Source organism: Chiloscyllium plagiosum, chromosome 13 (assembly GCF_004010195.1).
Source record: "Chiloscyllium plagiosum isolate BGI_BamShark_2017 chromosome 13, ASM401019v2, whole genome shotgun sequence".
NCBI lineage: Eukaryota > Metazoa > Chordata > Chondrichthyes > Orectolobiformes > Hemiscylliidae > Chiloscyllium > Chiloscyllium plagiosum.
Window position 1 is genome coordinate 34,066,525 of NC_057722.1, and position 15,238 is coordinate 34,081,762.

A 15,238-nucleotide genomic window follows, 5' to 3' on the forward strand; every position below is an offset into this window, starting at 1 on the left:
ATTCATTAGTTGTTGGTAGCTGTGAATTGCTTTAAATGGAGAGCTGATTAGCATTGTAACACCTGCCAGAGTTCAGGTTTTTTTTGTCTCTTGATTGTGATGATAATCACTATTCAAAGCAGCATTATAATCGTTAAGTTCATTTATCACAGTTGTCCTTTAATATACATCCCAGTGTTTGGGATTATCACGCTCATTGAATTGCTGTACATGTAGTTAATATTTTTAATAGAAAGGAAGCGGATAGTTATTAGATTTGTATTCAGCAGCTAGTGGTTGATGGGACTGAGATTCACAAAGCAAATTTCTAACATGTTGTTCTGGCAAATTATATCCAGAACAATTGTGTTTCTCATTTGACTATGTGGCCAACCTGATTAACAACTTAACAATATGGTTAAGATTTCTGACATTTATTCATCTTGAATTTACTTTTACATAAGTTCTTCTACATTCAAGAGAACAAATTTAAATATACACAGAAGCAGAAGAATGTGGGACAGACTTCTAACAAAAGGAGTTGATGATTTGTCCTGTTGGTTAATACATCTAATAAAATAATGGAGTGTTGATCCAGTAAAGAATTCGTTTCAAAGCTATAAAAAGTGGACATTATAATTAAATGATGAGTAAATAGCATCAATCCTAGGCTGCTGAGATGATGATCCCAGCAAATAGTTATGTCTCAGGTGTAAATATTAAAGGTATGGAGACTATTTTACTATGTCTCTGCTTCTTTTCCATCAATGTTTAATTTCTGTGATTTGAGGAGTGTGTTGGAGTTAGGCAGATAATGGAATTTCGATTGCAGTGGATGCAACTTCCTTGTTGTTTTGTTAATGGTTGAAGATATTCATAACTCCTCAGCTCATTGCCCTTTTTGGATGGAGGATTGAAAGTCCATAACAGCATATTTGTGTATTGCTTCCAGACCCCCAGGTGATAGGCAGCATCTGTAAAGTGTGTTTTTGTTCATTTTTACTCCAGAAGGTCCTGTTTACAGAGACCTGCCAAACTCTCATATCTCTAACAGTATTTAAAACACCTCCACTATCGTTTTACTCTCCCTATATACTGCTAGAAGGTAGGGTACATCCATATCACAGTAACAGACCTGGACAGGAAATCCCAATACTCTTGGATCTGTACCACACTGTTTCTATTTTACATTCTTTGGGGAAAGAATATCAGTTCTCACACATCCAAGAAAATAGACATTTTTACTGGAATGACATAGGGTGAAAGACTAGATGATTCGTCTGGTTTTATTTTGAATTTGTAGTATGGTGGTGGGGGGAATGGACTACAGCGTTGACTGTCTCTTTAAGATAGAGCATTCTACATGCTCTGCAGAAATGATGGTCCCCAGTAATGTAAATGCAGTACAGAGTATGCTGATCCATGCTGCCAAGCGATTGAGCTCTAAGGCTCGGGTGGAATTAATTAGGCTGAAAGAAGGCACCTGAGAGAGGCCTCAAAAAAAAACATAAGATGGAAAATGATAAAGAAAAGCTAAATCTGGTGGAACAAGGTGCTGCATTCACTTTTAATTTCTGGGACCTGGGAAAATCCAACCCAGATTGATAGGATTAAAATCTTCTTACTGATGATTCATAGTCATAGAGATGTACAGCATGGAAACAGACCCTTCGGTCCAACCTGTCTATGCCGACCAGATATCCCGACCCAATCTATCCCACCTGCCAGGACCCAGCCCATATCCCTCCAAACCCTTCCTATTCATATACCCATCTAAATGCCTCTTAAACGTCGCAATTGTACCAGCTCCCACCACATCCTCTGGCAGCTCATTCCATAAACGTACCACCTTCTGCGTGAAAAAGTTGCCCCTTAGGTCTCTTTTATATCTTTCTCCTCTCACCCTAAACCTATGCCCACTAGTTCTGGACTCACTGACCCCAGGGAAAAGACTGTCTATTTATCCTATCCATGCCCCTCATAATTTTGTAAACCTCTATAAGGTCACCCCTCAGCCTCCAACGCTCCAGGGAAAACAGCCCCAGCCTATTCAGCCTCTCCCTTTAGTTCAAATCCTCCAACCCTGGCGACATCCTTGTAAATCTTTTCTGAACCCTTTCAAGTTCCACAACATCTTTCCGATAGGAAAGAGACCAGAATTGCACGTAATATTCCAACAGTGGCCTAACCATAACCCTCTTCGCTGTCTACTACACCTCCAATTTTGGTATCATCTGCAAACTTACTAACTGTACCTCTTATGCTCGCATCCAAATCATTTATATAAATGACAAAAAGTAGAGGACCCAGCACCGATCCTTGTGGCACTCCACTGGTCACAGACCTCAAGTCTGAAAATCAACCCTCCACCACCACTCTCTGTCTTCTACCTTTGAGCCAGTTCTGTATCCAAATGGCTAGTTCTCTCATAATTCCATGCGATCTAACCTTGCTAATCAGTCTCCCATGGGGAAACTTGTCGAATGCCTTACTGAAGTCCATATAAATCACATCTACTGCTCTGCCCTCATCAATCTTCTTTGTTACTTCTTCAAAAAGTTCAATCAAATTTGTGAGACATGATTTCCCACGCACAAAGCCATGTTGACTATCCCTAATCAATCCTTGCCTTTCCAAATACATGCACATCCTGTCCCTCAGGATTCCCTCCAACAACTTGCCCACCACTGAGGTCAGGCTCACTGGCCTATAGTTTAATGATATAATTTAGGGTAGTCTCGGCAGTTACTAATTAAGCTGGACATTACAAAAAAATTCTGAAGAGTGTGGTACTGGAAAAGCACAGCCAGTCAGGCAGCATCTGAGCAGCAGGAGAGTCGATATTTTGAGCATAAGCTCTTCATTAGGAATGAGAGGGTGGTCCAAGGGGGCTGAGAGATTAAATGGGAGGGGGCTGGGGCTATGGGGAAGGTAGCTGGGAATGTGATGGTTAGATGAAGGTAGGGGTGAAGATGATAGGTTGAAGAGGAGGGTCGAGTAGATAGATGGGAAGGAAGATGGACAGGTAGGACAGCTCAAGAGCGCGGTGTCTGTTAGAGGGTTGGATCTGGGATAAGGTGGGGGAGGGGAGATGAAACTGGTAAATTCCACATTGATCCCATGTGGTTGGAGTTTCCCAAGGTGGAAGATGAGGTGTTCTTCCTCCAGGCATCAGATGATTAGGGTTTGGCGGTGCAGGAGGCCCAGGACTTGCATGTCCTTGGTGAAGTGGGAAGGGGAGTTAAGGTATTCAGCCACAGGGCGGTGAGGTTGTTTAGTGCTTGTGTCCCAGAGATGTTCTCTGAAATGTTCCGCAAGTTGGTGTCCTGTCTCCCCAGTGTAGAGGAGTTCATATCAGGAGCAATGGACACAGTGGATAACGTGTGTAAGAGTGCAGATGAATCTCTGTCAGATATGGAAGGATCTTTTGGGGCCTTGGATGAAGGTGAGGTGGGAGGTCTGGGTGCAGATTTTGCAGTCTTTGCAGTGGCTGGGGAAAGTGCCGGGAGTGGAGGGTGGGTTGATGGAGGGGCGTGGGCCTAACAAGGGAGGGAATAGTCTCTCCAGAATGTAGGTAGGTGTGTGGAGCGAAATATATCCCTGATCTGTTTGTAAGTGGTAGGAATGGCAGAGAATGATGCAATGTATCCTGAGGTTGGTAGGGTGGAAGGTGAGGACTGGTTGGGAGTGGGGGGGAAGAACTTCTCTCCTTGTTGCTAGGACAAATGTTCGGCACAACATCGTGGGCTGAAGGGCCTGTTCTTTGCTGTAGGAGGAGGAGGAAGTGGATGAGATGCGCTGGAGGGCATCGTCGACCATGTGGGAGGGGATTATACGGTCTTTGAAGAAGGTGGTCACCTGGGATGTTCTATGGTGGAACTGGTCCTCCTGGGCACAGATGTAGTGGGAATAATGGACAGCAGTTTTACAGGAGGCAGGTTGGGAGGAAGTGTAGTCCAGGTAGCTGTGGAGTCGGGAGGTTTGTAGTAAATGTCCATGTCTAGTTGGTCACCAGATATGGAGATGGAGAGGTCCAGGAATGGGAGGGAGGTGTCCGAGATGGTCCAGGTGAATTGGAGGTCAGGGTGGAAGGTATTCGTGAAGATGATAAACTGTGCAACCTCCTCTTGGGAGCACGAGGTGGCACTAATACAGTCATCGAAGTAGCGGAGGAAAAGAGTAGAATGGTGCCGATGTAGCTGTGAAAAATAGACTGTTCCACGTATCTGATAAAGAAGCAGGCATAGCTGGGAACCATGAAGGCGCCCATGGCTGCCCCTTTAGTCTGGAGGAAGTGGGAGGGTTTGAAGGAAACATTGTTGAGTGTGAAGTCCAGTTCAGCCAGTCGGATGAGTGGTCATTGGAAGGGTACCAGTTGGGTCAGCAGGAGAGGAAAAAATGGAGGGCTTGGAGACCTTCATCATTGCGGACGGGCATGTAGAGTGGCTGGATGCCCATAGTGAAGATGATGCATTGGGGGCCAGGGAAACAAAGGTCATGGAGGAGATGGAGGGTGTGGGTGGTGTCCTGAATGTATGTTTCTGGGCCAAGGTGGACAGGATGGTGTCACGATATGCAGAGATCAGTTCGGTGGGCCAGGAAGAGGCTGAGACAATGGGTTGACTGAGGCAGTCAGGTTTGTGGATTTGGGTAGGATGTAGAACCGGGTGGTACAGATTCCCAGACTGTGAGATTGGAGGCTGTTGGTGGGAGATCCACTGAGGTTGTGGATGGTCTGGAGATGATGGTTTGGTGATGGCAGGTGAGGTCGTAGTTGAGGGGACAGTAGGAGGTGGTGTCTGCGAGTTGGCACCTGGCTTCAGTGGTGTAGAGGTGGGTGCACCAAACTACCACTGCACCCCTCCCCCCCCTTGTGTGCTGGTTTGGTGAGGTTGGGGTTGGAGTGGAGGGAATGGAGGGCTGTGCATTTGCAAGGGTGAGAGGTTGGACAGGTTGAGGTGGTGACTGTCACGGCGGCAGTTGGAAATAAAGAGATCAAGGGCAGGTAACAGACCAGCATGAAATGTCCAGGTGGATGAGTGTGTTGGAGGTGGGAGAAGGGGTCCTCGGAGGGTGGGCAGGGGTCTTGGTGGGAAAATAAGCATGGAGGAGGAAGCTGCTGAAGATAACTTTGATGTCACTGCCTCTTAGTCGGGTACGTGGAATAGTCCATCTTCCACAGCTACACCGGTACCATTCCCCACCTTTTCCTCCACTACATTGATGACTGTATTGGCGCCACCTTGTACTCCAATGAGGAGGTTGAACAGTTCATCAACTTCATGAACACCTTCCCCCGACCTCAAATTCACCTGGGCCATCTCAGTCACCTCCCTCCCCTTCCTGGACCTCTCTATCTCCATTTTCGGCAACTGACTCAACAGGGACATTTACTACAAACCCATCAACTCCCACAGCTACCTGGACTACACCTCTTCCCACCCTGCCTCCTGTAAAAATGCCATCCCTTATTCCCAATTCCTCCACCTCCATCACATCTGCTCCCAGGAGGACCAATTCCACCAGTGAATATCACAGATGGCCTCCTTCTTCAAAGACCACAATTTTCCTTCCCATGTAGTCAATGATGCCCTCCAGCACATCTCATCCACTTCCCACATCTCCGCCCTTGAACCCCACCCCTCCAATTACAACAAGGATAGAACACCCTGGTCCTCACCTTCCACTCCACCAACCTCTTGATAAATTGCATCACCTCTGCCATTTGCGCCATTCACAATCAGACCCCACCACCAGGGATATATTTCCCTCCCCACCCTTATCTGCATTCTGGAGACACCATTCCCTCTGTAACTCCCTTGTTAGGCCCACAACCCCACCCCCACCAACCCACCCTCCACTCCTGGCACCATCTCCTGCCACCACAAGAAGTGCAAAACCTGCACCAACACTCCCTACCTCACCTTCATCCAAGGCCCCAAAGAAGCCTTCCACATATGACAGAGATTTACCTCTACTCCACACACATCATCTCCTGTGTCCATTGCTCTCGATTTGGTCTCCACTACATTGGAGAGAATGGAAGCCAACTTGTGGAACATTTCAGAGAACATCTTTGGGACACATGCACTAAACAACCTCACCGCCCTGTGGACGAATACTTTAACCCCTTCCCAAACCACCAAGGGCATGCATGTCCTGGGTCTCCTCTACCACCAAATCCTAACCATCTTACGCCTGGAGAAAGAATGCCTCATCTTCCATCAATGCTCCCTTCAACTGCACTGGATCAATGCAGATTTCGCCAGTTTCCTCATCTCCCCTCCCCCCACCTTTTCCAACTTCCAACTCAGCACTGCCCTCTTGAACTGTTCTCCCTGTCCATCTTCCTTCCCACTTATCCGCTCGACCCTCCTCTGCGACCTATCACCTTCACTCCCACCTTCATCTATCTATCACATTTCCACCTCCCTTCGACCCACCCCCCACCCCTCTCCCATTTATGTCTCAGCCCTCTTGGGCCACCCCCTCATTCCTGACAAACAGCTTATGTTTCAAACATTGACTCTTCCGCTCCTCGAATGCTGCCTGACCGGCTGTGCTTTCCCAGCACCACACTTTTTGCAATGTCAGTTAAGGATCTAGTGATAGTTGGGGGATGTAAAGGGAAAAAAGTTACATTGCAATGGGAGAGTGCTATTTTAAGGACTGGATTTGAAGCCTGGTGTTGCCTTTATTCTGTATCATATATGAGGAGTATTGAGCCTGTTAGGAGTATTTGAAGTTCACAAACCAGTTGCAACTTTATGGAGCAGTTCCACAGGCATTTATTTTCATGAGCTACATAATTAATATCCATACTTTGACAACCAAAGTGACAAAAAAAGTCATTGGATGAGAGAAGCAAACTAACTTGAATTAAGTTTATTTTTAAAAATTGTGAGTTTGCAATTGTGGTAGCAATTCCTGCAAGGCATCAAAATTTGCCCTGCTTCATTTTACTGACCTCGGAAAAGAATGCACTGTTCAGAAAAGCAGCCACAGAATTTCAGTATATTTAGAATGGTCATAGCCTACCTGAATTACTCCCAATGCCCATTGCTCAGTTGTGCAAGTCATACTGTAGGTTTAATCAGATTGAAGAACATTTTAGCACTTAGAATGAAACAGATGTATAATAATTGTCTTATTCGTGAGTCGTGTCAATGCTTACTGTATTCAAACTTCTAAATGGTTGAACATAACATTTTACTTTGCAGCTTTCAAACTGCATGTACATTTTCTGTTTGGACTTTCTGCAACTTATTATTAATACAGAGTCACTGTATGTTTGTCAATTCTTTCAGTAAAATCTTGTTTGAGGTTTATTTTGGTACATAGTGTTACAATAGTCAGCAGCAGTGTTACCCCTTCGAATACAGTAGCATTTGTACCTTATGTTAAATACTGTATAAGATTATAATTTTCCATTTACTTACATTTTATATAAAAAAACTTCCATTCTTGTTCTGTGTTCAGTAACATCCTGTATTACATTTCACAGATCATTTAGAAACTGTGTGATAGTAACTTCATACTGAAAGCTGTTTTATCATATGAGTTTAAAGATGTGATCTAAAAACTGTTACAACAAAACCGCTATAATTTATAAATGCACAAAGGCCCACATAGTCTCATTTTAAATCTGACTCTTTGTATTATTGTAGTCTTATTTCTTTGAAATATTTCTACTGCAGTCAATTTATATCAAGTCCCACTTTGCAATACTATACTTTGCAAATGACAATAGATTTTCTAGTTACATTTGTTAATATTGATTTAGGATATCTATTAAAGCGGCTATCCAATCTTAATGTACAAACAATATAATATCTAGCAACATCCATCTTGAGGTGTCTAAGTTGTAGCATTGGTTATATCACATTCAAGAACATTTAGAATTTTAACGGATCTGTTGAAATTCAGCTTCACTAAAATTTTAAATATCTTTTTGAATGCGAGTGATTACACCTGAGGAAGAACTGCCCATTTCCTAACAGGATATTGGTCTTGTAAGCCTGGCTTCATTATGTTCAGAAAAGTAATTATGTGGTCCTGAAAACCAATACCTGTAGTGTTACACTGATCAAAATTTACAAAGTAGTCATATCACATGCTTCGTCATTCTTTTTAAGACTTTTTGAAATGTTTTTATGGATAAGTTTCCAACGATAGGCACTTCTGTTTTTCCTCGGATGGGTTACATTTTCTTTCTCCTCATTTTCAGACTTCTTCCTTGCCTTTTGATAGTCACTTCTTTCTTCAACTCTTTAAAATAAAATTGAATAATCTACATTAAGGTACAGATTGTGAAAGAGAAATGTATGATGCAGCTTTATTATTACTAAAATACCCAAAGTTTTTCTGATCCTTTCCATTTGAAAGTCAGCACTTCAGAATGTGTGAGATGGCTTAAGCTTTTTTATTAGAATGCTTTTGTCTCAAGTAGCTTTTTCATTCATAACAAATATTGAGTATTTAAGACCTAGTTGAGAAAGTTGTTTGAATAGACATGTGACACTTGAGGAAAAGATGATAATTTCCTCAATGTTATCTCCAATAGGTGCAAAACAGTTTGACACATTGAACAGCCTGTTAAGCTTGCTGCACCATTTACCACGTTTATTGTTGACCTATGGATTCAACTTCACCTTCCCACCCTCTTGTCTGGTAAATCCCCATATCCTTTGATTCTTTGAGAGATGAAAGATCTGTGTATCATAGGCTTAACTGTATTTATTGCATATTCACATCTCCTTCGAGCAGAGAATTCAAACAATTTACAATCTTTTCAGTGAAGGAATTTCTGCTGATCTAAGTCCTAAATGTTAGGGCTCTTAGTTGTCATATGTTCCTTTTGTATTTATAAAGTTTACCAATTTAAGACATTAAGGGTATTATTTTGATGTGATTATGGTCCAATGGTGTTAGCTCAAATTTACAACAAAATGTGCAATATCCTGAAACAGACCAGAAACTGAAACTTGAACCCTTAGATTAGTCAGGAACATATCAGATCTGCAGTGAACATTTCCTTTGATTGTACAGAGTGTAATGTGGGAGGCATGAGGAGGTGTTCCTTTCTTTATCGCTAGTTTTTAGCCTTGTATGGTTGGCTCTTACTATAGTACAGGTTAAAAAGTTAATTGTTGATAAGTTATTCTACTGTTTGTATTATTAAAAAATGTTTTAAAGTCAGCCAGGTAGTACAAGACTCCCCTGAGTCTATCTTACTTGCTAAGCCTGAAAGCTTTTTTGAATAGATGGCTGCTGTAGGGGCTGGGGTGATTCATTTCCTCCTTCCAACATTTTCTGGATTTAGTACCCTCTTAGTTTCTCCCTTTTAGTTTTGGATATTGTTTTAGGGGCAGTTTTTATTGTTTGTTTCTTCTAATTAAAAAAAATGCCAAGCTGTTCCCCAAAAGGGTTTGGCTTCTGGATAGGAAAAGAATCCAGAAGGGAAAGGTGGAAACTGATGTTTGTACTATACTATAATTTACAACAAATGCTTTGGAATCTCAGATTCTTTTGCCGCCTAATTCAACATATGGATATCAATGTGTGAAACTTGGATTGAGTTCAAATTAAAAGTAAGTAGGTGAATTTCTGAGTGCAAAAACGATAAGGCAATCATAGTTAGGAATGTCTCCTGTCCAAATATCAACTGGGATACAAACAGTGTGAAGGGCACAGAAGCACTGATTCTTGAGCCACATTCAGAATATTTTTTTTTTTAACCAGCATGTAATAAGCCCAGTGAGTGAGGGAGCAACTCTGGAGATAGTGTTGGGCAATGAGGCTGGGCAGGTGGATGAAGTCAAAGTCAATCACCATTTTGAGATAATGATCATAACAAAGTTATGTTTAGCCTTATTGTGAAAAGGAACAGAGATAGAACAGGAAGTAAAAGTTTTAAATTGTGGGAAGGTAAACTTTGCAAAGCTGAGAGATGATCTGACAAAGATGGACTGGTTGCAGTTACCTGAATGAAAGTCAGTGGGAGACCTTCAAAAGTGAAATTCTAAGAGATTGTGTAAACATGTCCTCACAAGGAGTAAAAATGGTACTGCCAAATCTCAAATCGGGGAAGTGTTGTTACTTTTAAGGTTTATGGAGTGATACTGAAAAGAGCAATTGGAATGGATAGCTATTCATTCAGCTACCCCAGACATAATGAGCCACACATCCTCATTCTCTGCTGTAGCACTTCTCTGGCTCTATGGTTTCATACTACAAAACTACTAATGATCCTTTCTCCCTGCAGCTAACACCCTGGAAACTTGAGACATTCCTTTCTACAGCAAAACACAGTGATAACTATACTGTCAAGCCATTGTGTTAAAAACATTATGGTAAATAAGTGCTTAGTTCCCAACTACTTCAGGATAACTCAATAAATGTTCTCATTTCCCCCATTTCCATCTTTTCTTTCTTACCATCTTCCTCTCCTTTTCCCTCTCTACATGTTTCTCAGAACCTCCCATAATATTGTCTTACTCCATTTCTCTCACATTCATTTCTCACTCTCCTTTCATCTATCCATCTCTCATTTCATCTGCCCTCTTCTTTCATTTACTCTCACGTTGATGCTGTCTCACGTGATTTTTTTCTTCTTACATCAGTTATCCTTTCTTCTCCTTTGTCATTCATTTCCTTTTCCCTATTTTTCTTATTGTCTCTCTGTCCTTTTCTCACTCTCTCCTCCTCCATCATATTCCATTTCTAGTCACACCCCTCGATCACTCAGACTGTTACCAGCAGGAGTTCTTTATTTCTCAACATCCAAACAATGCCTATATCACTTGTAGCTTGTTTTCTGCTCAGAAAGCAACACCATGCTGAAAGTCTGTATTTGTGGTAGTAACAATGTTGCTCTGGCCTCATTTTCTTCATTACCATTTTTCTAGTGTGGACAACTATTTAAGAGCCAGGTCTGTGAATTATGTTCAGTGCTGAATATTACTGTGCGCATTGGCTGAATTTAGAAAAATTGATATGATTCCGCAAACTATTATATGCATGTTGGCACACAAAAAGGGGCCAACAGGCTCATTGTGATAGATTATCCACCACATAAGCAAATAGTTCAACTCATATTTATTCGCATCATTCCCATATCCTAATGAGTCTGTCCCGATCACACACCTTTCTTGCCTAATCTTAAATATTTAAGATAATTCTGCCTTAGACACCAACTCAAAATAAATTCCACAGCTTGACAACTCAATTTCTCCTGCGCTCTGTTCTAAATCAAGTATTCAAGCCTATGTTTTCATCACAATGAAGATTCCCAACATAATCAAAATGGCACCAGTGGTATGAATGTGGAAGTGTCATACCCAACCCACTCTTGTTAAGAGAAGGCATAAATGTGTGTATGAAGTGGATAGACCCTTTGGAACTGGAGGAGAAAGTGAGGACTGCAGATGCTGGAGATCAGAGCTGAAAATGTGTTGCTGGAAAAGCACAGCAGGTCAGGCAGCATCCAAGGAACAGGAGAATCGACGTTTCGGGCATGAGCCCTTGTTCAGGAATCCTTCCTGAAGAAGGGCTCATGCCCGAAACGTCGATTCTCCTGTTCCTTGGATGCTGCCTGACCTGCTGTGCTTTTCCAGCAACACATTTTCAGATCCTTTGGAATTGTCCAGTTGTAAAAGCATCTGAAAATCTGCCAAGCGATCCATCAGTTTATCAAGGCATCTGTCAAACTTTCATAGCATTTCATGTTTTGAAAGAGCTGTTTGCAGTCTATAAAAACAATTTGTTTGCTACTTCATCCTGACTATTGACAGAAATCTCAGGGCTATCGTTAAATGACATTTACTGCATGACTAAGACACAACCTATCCTTATTTCTGTAGAGTGCATGTCTGCTCACTGTTTGATAACCACCAAGCACTTGTTTAGGCTTTCAAGTAGGTCTGTGAAGTCAGGTGTTTGATTTGTAAGGGATCAAGTTGTGGGAGTACATAAATTGAAGTGAATGAACTTTTAAATCAAGGAACATACTTTTAACTGGTAAATTCCTCAATAGACATTTAGAACTTCATTGTATTTCATCTCAGCATGCGTTCTGAGGTCTTCTCCCAGGTGGATGAGTTAGTATTCAGGGTGTAAGGGCAAAGGATTTGTCCCTGGGATACATTGCCAGAACACCAAGATGTCTTCTCTCACAGCCTGCCTCTGCAGTCAACAGCCCCTCTGTCACTATGATATTCTCCTTAGCAGTGGTGGACACTACTCTTGCTGCCTTTCAGCTACACTGTAAGACTGTTCTTAACTCTTAGTCTCTGGAAGGGGCTTTAATTAAAGTCAGACTTCTTTGTCTTTTTCATTACTTCAGACATCATAAAAAGGTTGACCAGATGCAAACACAGCTTGAATGTGGGACACAACAATTAATTTCTACATAGCAAGCTCCCCAAAACAGTATTATAATGGTTAACATATAATTTGCTTTTTGGAATGTTGATTAAAGGATTGATTTTAGCCATTGCACCATAGATAAATCTTCTGTTCCTTTGTGAAATAGCACCATGAGATCCTTTATATCCACAAGAATGCAGATTGTGCATCTATCTAATAGATCAACTGAAAGGCAGCCAATGCAGCATTCCTTCATTAATATGATGGGGTATGAGCCTGAATTTTTGTGTTTGAAGTCTCTGAAGTGGGACTTGAACATATAACTTTCTGACCCAGAGGCATACTATTACACGTTGCCATGGCTACCATGGCTGATATAAACTCTGGGCTAGAAACACATTGCTCCACCAAATTATAGATCTGAAGTATTTTAACTTGAGATCATTGATCTAATCTCCATTCCTTCTCAGTTTGTTGCAGATTAGACAAGTTATGTCTTAGTAACCAAACTTACGTGTCATTGCAGATGGAGGATCAAAACTAATTGTAGTTTTCATTGAAGCAGGGATAGGGAGTTGGGCATATTTACCTTCTATGGCAATTGCATGAAGCCAAATACTCAGAGGGCTGATGAGAACAGATTGCAAACTGGGAAGGAATTTGAAGCTACTATGTTTCTGTTTCTCCAGGAAAGAATAAAAAGCCAACAGGAGGGGGCCAGTGGTGTTTTCCACTGGTTCCCTTTTGATTGTGTGCCTGAGATTTCTTGAGCAATCTTCGAAATTTCACATTGCTTGCTCCACTTATTCTGGTTCTCCAAGGGAAATGCAAATGTTATGCTTTATTACAACAAGATTGATTGTGGTGTAAACACTTTCCCAGACTATTGTATCCTGGCTGATTTATAATCTCAAAGAATCTGTCCACTTTCACATAGACACCTAGGGGTTTAAACTTTCACTTTTGGGAGAGACAGAGACCTGGATCAGATACATGTGCACACCCTTTCTGATTCTCTTTCCTACTGTCCCTTAGTTAGACATTCAAACAATACAGTTAATCCAGATCAATTTAAATTGGAACAAGGTATCGAAAGCCATGCAAAAAAGATCAAAACAAATTTCCTTATATAGTTTATGATTAAGCTCTGATGCCAATATAGAGATGTTATTTGTATTTTTGGTTATACAGTGAAATGTCTGAAAATTAATATCAGGAATGAAGCATTACAAAGTTAGCCTAGAAAACGAATGCAGGTAAAAATGAAGGGCTTTTGCCCGAAATGTCGATTTCGCTGCTCCTTGGATGCTGCCTGAACTGCTGTGCTCTTCCAGCACCACTAATCCAGAAACTAATGCAGGTAGACAAGATAGTGAAGAAGGCGTTTGGTACTTGCCTTCATTGTCAGTGCATTGAGTATCGGAGTTGGGATATCAAGTTGCAGCTGTACTGGATTGGTTAAGTCACTTTTGAAATACTGCATTCAATTCTGGTCTCCTTTCTGTCGGAAGGATGTTGTTAAATTTGAAATGGTTTAGAAAAGACTTAAAAGGATGTTGCCAGAGGGTTTAAACTATAGGGAGAGGCTGAATAGGCTGGGGCTATTTTCCCTGGAATGTCAGAGACTGAGGGGTGACATTATAGAGGTTTATAAAATCATGAAGGGCATGGATAGGGTGAACAGTTAAGGTCTTTTCCCCAGGGTAGGCGAGTCCAAAACTAGAGAGCATAATTTTAAGGTGAAAGGAGAAAGATTTAAAAGGGACCTAAGGGGTAACTTTTTCAAGCAGAGGGTGGTGCATGTATGGAAAGAATTGACATGTTAAGTGGTGGAATCTGGAACAAGTACAACATTTACAAGGCATCTGAATGGGTATATGAATAGGAAGGGAATAGAGGGGTCTGGGTCAAATACTGGCAAGTGAGACTAGATTGATTTAGGATATCTGTTTGACACGATGAGTTGGACTGAAGGGTCTGTTTCTGTGCTGGACAGCTCCATGACTCTATGACTATAACTAGTTTTCTAATCATCATAATAACTTGTCATAGATTATTGTGTTTCAGAATACTACAGAGTAAATTAAAATTCATAGAATCCCTAGTCAGGAAACAGGCCATTAGGCCCAACAAGTCCACACCGAACCTCCAAAGAGTGACCCACCCAGCCCATTCGCCTACCCTATTACTCTACATATATTCCTGACTAATGCACCTAACATACACATCCCTGAATACTATGAACAATCTAGCATGGCCAATTCACCTAACCTGCACATCTTTGGATTGTGGGAGGAAACTGGAGCACCCAGAAAAACCCATGCAGACATGGGGAGAATGTGCAAACTCCAGTCAGTCACCCAAAGCTGAGATTGAACTTGGGTCTGTGGTGCTGTGAGGGCAGCAGTGCTAACCACTGCAACAAATTCAACCTGTAAAGCAAGCGAGCAATCGGAAATAGTATTTTTTTTCAGCAAATACATAACTCAATTACTTCCCCAGGAACGATTTTGGAATGTGAAAGAAATAAATAGAAAGATATGAAAATTTAGAAGGAATGAATGGAAACATCAAATCATGAGCTCATGAAATAGTTAGAAATTGAAAGCCGAGACTGGGTAGGTTAATGAATGCATTTTAAGCATTTGCAGTTAAGTCTAATTGCAAATAACTGAGTATCTATAGCCACAACTGACAGACACTAGAGGTTAAAGGGTCAGTTAGTGTCCATGAATATTCTTCTCTCTTCAGAGTTTCATTCAAGCTTACATATCATTCAGCTCCTATGTCCTCATGATGTGTTCTCCATATTTACCCAACCCATTCTTCCTTAATTACAGCATAACCATCCCCATACCCTCGATCCATTTGGCCTCAGGCATCCCTGCCAGAC

General features: G+C 41.6%; 1 protein-coding gene across 1 annotated transcript in view; it reads right to left on the reverse strand.

Moving 5' to 3' along the window:
* Window positions 1-7,265: 7,265 nt before the first annotated feature.
* LOC122555904 (transient receptor potential cation channel subfamily V member 6-like) overlaps window positions 7,266-15,238 on the reverse strand; it is a 124,432-nt gene continuing 116,459 nt past the window's right edge. The window contains exon 14 of the mRNA XM_043702170.1: window positions 7,266-8,247. Within this exon, the coding sequence (XP_043558105.1) occupies window positions 8,073-8,247 (175 nt within the window). The 3' untranslated portion in view covers window positions 7,266-8,072. The remainder of the gene's footprint in view (window positions 8,248-15,238) is intronic.